We start from the raw sequence: 5,682 nt of genomic DNA on the forward strand, positions 1-5,682 counted from the left end.
TTATTTTTTTTGAATTTTTAGAATTAATAATACATAGATTTAGTTAAACAAAACATCAAAAAGATGTTAAGGGGCAAATGATAAAAGCACTCAAAAATGGGTAAAACGGTTTGAAAATTTAAAAAAATGTAATGTTAACCAGCAAAAACCGGTTAGTAACCAGTTTCGGTTACAGTTAATAACTGGTTACGGTTAATAACAGGTTTTTTGTGCACCTCTTAAATAAATAAACCCCCTAGTTTTCAAATTCAAATTTGGAGCCACAAGACACAGGTAGATTCATGCAAACAATTCCCTTGGAACCCATTTTATTTATATTTATAAGCTATTACATTTTATAACAAGTATTTGCAAATTAAAATGTGTAACGATCCTATAACACTTTGGTAGAATGTACTGCTCCCCGAGTTTCTTTAGCTCTAAAGCAAGTTACTCTGTGAGTACGACATTTTCAACATCGGTAAACTTTTCTTTGATTGCTGCTTTGACTCCCGACCCGATAGACTCAGGTCCGGTATACTTGACAACACATTCCCCGTCTTTTACTGATAATACCTCCACATTTCCACCAAAGTTGGCTATGGCGGGCCTTAGTATATCAAGATGTGCATTCACCGCCTGCAATTGTAACACATCATATATCATTGCTATAAGGAATACCGCATAAAATGCAATGTTTTATTCTTTTTTTGCATATATGTAAATAGTAACCATAGTTATTAAAGACACTAGGCGCACTCAAGGCGCATAGGCCTCGCCTAGGCCTAGGCGCAAAGCGCAAAAAAAGCGAGGGCCTGAGAAAAATAAAACGCATAATGAAAACATTTTAAAAATATATTATGTATTAGAAAAGGAATACAATTCTTCAAATAAAATAAACAAAGTCTATTATGTAACACTTTATATCATCTAATTAGTACCAAAATATTAGTGTATTAGTGTAGAAAAGTAGTTTTCCTTGATTAAAAGTAGAAATTTGGCTAGAATCTTGTCGGAATTTAGCCGGAAACTCTCCGGAATCTAGGAATCTTGTCGGAATGTGCGCTTGAACCATCACCTAGAGAGTTAAAGCGCAATTTCCTCGACTTAAAGCGCAACTGCCTCGCCTCACCTGAAAAATGGGCCTCGTCGCTACTTTGGTAAGAAATGGTAACTATGTTTCCCCTATGGGCTAATAAAGTGTGCTGCATATAATAGTAAAAAGTGAAGATTACATTGCATTTTCTCACAGTTGCCCCTACCTGGAGGTCGCAATGTAATGTAAACGGTACCCTTATTATGGGTCCGGTCCAGTGGGCTCCTGCCCATCTCTCATGGGTCCAGAAAGTGGGCTCTCTGTTTCCGATTCCCACCAATTCTCCATTACTCTCTTCTACATCCCTTGGGCTTATGATATTCTCATATATGCGTATGCTTATTACATCTAATACACGTATGATCTTGGTTTAAGAAAGCGCGAAGCGCACAAAAGCGACAAGGTCTAAATCAAAACGCAAAGCGCAAAAGCAGAGGGCTTTTCGTACGCGAGGCGCAAGGTGCTTATAAATTTTTTTTATATATCCTATAGGTTTTTAGCATCCCTTACCCAAAATATAGTTATAAATAAGGTTAATATATGATTTAATGTATAAATCACTAATATATTAACACCTTCTGTACAAGAAGCGCGCGCCTCAGTAGGATTTTTTTTTTCCAAAAAAGCTCGCTTTTTGTGCGCTTTTTGTACAGAGCTCGCCTTATGTCACACAAGGACCAGCTCTTTGCGTCTAGGGTCACTTTGCGCTTAAGTGCGCTTTTTTAAACCAAGCATATGATGACATAGCTGTCAGAGTGCCCTCAACTACGGACATGGGACCCTTCTAACACGTTCATGATGCTTACGGCATTAAAATTAGCTCAGAGTGTGGAACAATGATCCGTTAGAAGGGTCCTGAAGCCATAGTCGAAAACACTCCGACAGTTAACAGTATACGTACATATATTAGGTGCATTAAGCATAAACACATGTCTAAATATAAAAGAGAGTGATAAAGAGATCTGGTGGAAGATTCCACTTCCTACTTGGGAAGATTGGGCCAACCCTAATAGACCCATGAGAATGAGTCAGAGCCCACTGAGCCAGGCCAGATTAGGGGTTCCGTCTACATGTAATGGGTCAAAACAAGTTCAGGAGACACGGGCCAATTTCTTATGCATAAAGGTCGAAGGCCCTGCAAACACTTGTTGTCTTATCTTTTTATAAACTCTAGCATCTTAAGTAGAATTACAAAAGCAATACCATTATGGTAAAAATCTCAATCTTTTGAAAAAAATAGATTTCGAAGATTTGAGAAATAATAATACACTTTGGTCAACTTTAAAGTTTAAACGTGTTTCTCTTCTAGCTTTGGTATATAAAATTAACCCAATCAACCCGTATAAGATAAAACAAATCCCAAATCAACCCATTTACAAACAGGCCGAAATTGTCATCTCTACTAGTATAACTTTTCTTAGTTTACGGCTTTTATACACAGCAAATTAAGTAAGAATCTTGCCTCGACAGTCGTTTCAGCAGGCTGTTGATCATAAACTTGAACAATATCCTTAATAGCATCTCCAAATTTCTCTTTAAGTATTCTTTCAATCCCCATTTTCATGGTTGTTGTTGAGCTCGGACAACTTTCACATGCCCCTGATTCATATATTTATTTTTATTTTTAAAGTTAAGTAACTGGTTGCTCCACATGTCACAATTCTATGAGCCAAATATTATTTTTCCCGCTTCTCCTAATCCACCCTTTGTATTCCATTTCTTATCTTAAAAAATTGATCTAATCTCAAAATATAGTTTTATAAAACCTAAATCTTCATAACTAACTATATAACATTTCATTTTTTCAACCCATGTAATAAACAGGTTTCTAACCTAGTTAGTTTTTAGGGATGAGCATTTGGTACCGGGTACCGGTACCCACTTTCCCCGTTTTTCGGTATCAGTACCGTACATTACCGGTAAATTTACCAGTACCCACTTTCCTCGTTTTTTGAAACCGGTCCGGTACCATGCTCATCCAAAGTTAGTTCTATAATCATAAACAAAAACATGTATCCAAACACTAGAAACTAGTTTGCAATAATGACATGCATCCAAACACCCCTTTTGCTCTATAACAATAACCTAATTACTTAAAACAAAATCACATGATACGAGAGTGTCTAATGCTTAATCAGAAATTAAATAAAAAGCCCAAAAATATACCTTGTAGCTTAAGAGAAACGACGCCGTCCTGAACAGAAACAACATCAACATTTCCACCGTCGGCAATTAGGTAGGGTCTGACGTCATCGAGAACGGTGTCGACGTTTTGTGGGGTAAGTTCAAATTGCTGAGCGGAGTAGAGTCCGCCGCCGGCCATGGCCTTTACGGCGGTGGTGGTGGTGCATCTTTGACTTTGAGGAACTACCCTCTTTGTTCTGATTCCGGTGACGATGGATGACGGTGAGGGAATATTCCGGGTGGTTGGGTTTGTGAAGATTGACGGTTGAAATTGAGGGTGAGACATCGGAAAGGATGCAGCGAACGCCATCGTTGGACCACCGTACGCCGATGGAGAAGAAGAGAGCTCCGCCACACCAATGTCTCCTGTTCTGAAAAGAATATTATAAACCGTGATATTAGTTTTTTTATAAAAATTTTCTAACATATACAAATTCACACCTGTCGGGAGAAATGGGCCGCGAGTTACTTCTCTATTCTCTACTAGTCTAAGTACCTGTGTGTTACACGGGTGAACCAACAATAATTAATATTATTCAACACCATCTAAGTAAACATCTTAATTAAATAAAAGTTGAACTACAAATCGATTACGTTTAACACTGTTACTTGAAGATACCTCATTGTCTTTATCTGTTTCCAACGTGCGACTCATGTCGGCAGAAGAAATTGGCGTTACATTATCACCGACGCAAGAGATGGAAACCTGTGAGAGATAATAATGTTAACAATAAACAATTGTAATTTCGCGGGTGGACTAACACACAAATATATAACTTAAAAATGTTAAAATAATCCTTTAAATGAAATAATCATTGAAGTAACGAAATCCATCCCTCTACCCGCGGGTACGTAATGTATCAAACGCAGTTAACAATGATTGAAATATACAACAGAAATCGAGATTGTTCACCTGAGATCGAATTGAAATTCAACAAACAATGTGCTAAATCAACAATGAATCATCAACGAATTTAAAGTGTCGAACTTGATAAAGCGACAAATAAGCCGAGAGACCTGCAAAATTGTGACCTGTAAGCACTTTGTTTGTCCTCGCACCCAAGTTAAAAAGCTCAAAATTTTAGAAAATTTAGATCTATAGTCTAAGCATTGTATGCACCCGTTTTATTCAATGTTGAGTCTTGATCAATTTGAAAAACATCATTACTTTTAGTGACTTGTTAACTCCTATCCAGCCTAAGTATACATATTGGAACCATTTTAAAGGCTGTAACTTAACTCAAAATGTAACAGGATAAAGTATGAAAAAGCCATCCAATACACACCAAAACGCATAAAACCTTCCAAACGGTTTTAATATAAAAAAAGTTCAAATTATTATAGTAATCATCTAGTTTTCTTAATAACAATGAATTGTAATCATTTATACATTTTATAATTTTTTTTTTAACAATATAGTGTTTATGAGTTAATATGCTCGACTTGTTACCCAACCCACCTGCAACACCTTGTAGGCTTGTACAGTCATTCACACTCAAAAGAAAGAGAAAATATTACCAGCACCTCACTTGTTGCAGCAGAATAAACGTCCTAATCAGCCCTGATTGACCCGAAAACTAATAAATATAAGAGCATTATTGCATGGTGAAGATGTAATATTATATAATATGGCAATGGTTGACTTGAATAAGTGTATCAAAATGTGAGTAGGCCTTTGAATCCGCAACAGCTTCAATTGCACTTCTCTGAAAAAAAGATCAAGCATGACATGTACTGTTAGTGAAGTGTGTTAGATGTCATGGAAAACAATATAGTCAACCAAAGTATGGTGGTAAGGTTTCTATAACTGCTTTGGATGTTATCTTATGTGTAATCTTTCACAACTTTATATGTGTTACAAAAGAAAGATGGCAAAAGGGTATACATGCAATAATTTTGAATGTGTCAAGTAAAGAAGGAAAACACTACCCCTTTAGATTACCAACTAAACCTTATTTGAAATCAATATTTGTCACTCTAATGATATAAGGTGCTTGCACACAATAATGGTGACAACACTTAGTTAAGTTTGAGCTTCATCCATACTTTTTTGATAGCTTAGTTATCAATCCTATTTAGAAGTTCTTAGAAAAAAAAAATCAAAGAATATTAAATTCAGAAAACACTTGCATTCGTTTTAAGACACCTTGTTTGTTTACCTTTAACTTCAAGCCAATTTCTTGACATTTTGTCAAGTAGAAGCCACATCCATCTTTGGGTTAGGCATTTGGTTTATTACTGTTTTTGTGTGAATTAACAACTGAAAAAGATGAAGAAGAAATCGATGAAGTTGTGACGCCGGATGAATGCGACAAACAAAAATTGTCAAAGTGGAACGATCGCCTTAGATTAGGGTTTGTGATGAGGAGATTATTGAAAGGAATGATCTTCAAGAATAAGAATATGGAATGTATTTATTTTTG

General features: G+C 36.1%; 1 protein-coding gene across 1 annotated transcript; it reads right to left on the reverse strand.

Annotated features, from left to right (window-relative positions):
• Positions 1-276: 276 nt before the first annotated feature.
• On the reverse strand, positions 277-3,656 carry LOC110884272 (nifU-like protein 1, chloroplastic). The gene is made up of 3 exons (XM_022131967.2): positions 3,242-3,656; positions 2,538-2,674; positions 277-618 (listed from the first exon to the last, which is right to left on the reverse strand). The coding sequence occupies exons 1-3, from the start codon at positions 3,567-3,569 to the stop codon at positions 430-432; spliced, it is 654 nt and encodes a 217-aa protein (XP_021987659.1). The 5' UTR covers positions 3,570-3,656; the 3' UTR covers positions 277-429.
• Positions 3,657-5,682: the final 2,026 nt, after the last annotated feature.

The sequence above is a fragment of the Helianthus annuus genome, chromosome 16, assembly GCF_002127325.2.
Source record: "Helianthus annuus cultivar XRQ/B chromosome 16, HanXRQr2.0-SUNRISE, whole genome shotgun sequence".
Classification (NCBI taxonomy): Eukaryota; Viridiplantae; Streptophyta; class Magnoliopsida; order Asterales; family Asteraceae; genus Helianthus; species Helianthus annuus.

Bases quoted from the DNA above. Each gene is read 5' to 3' on its own strand.
- LOC110884272 (XM_022131967.2), bottom strand. From the start codon at position 3,569: ATGGCGTTCGCTGCATCCTTTCCGATGTCTCACCCTCAATTTCAACCG. The intron at 2,675-3,241 runs GTATATTTTTGG...TATATGAATCAG, and splicing joins CGTTTCTCTTAAGCTACAAG to GGGCATGTGAAAGTTGTCCG. The intron at 619-2,537 runs GCAAGATTCTTA...TTACAATTGCAG, and splicing joins CTGCTGAAACGACTGTCGAG to GCGGTGAATGCACATCTTGA.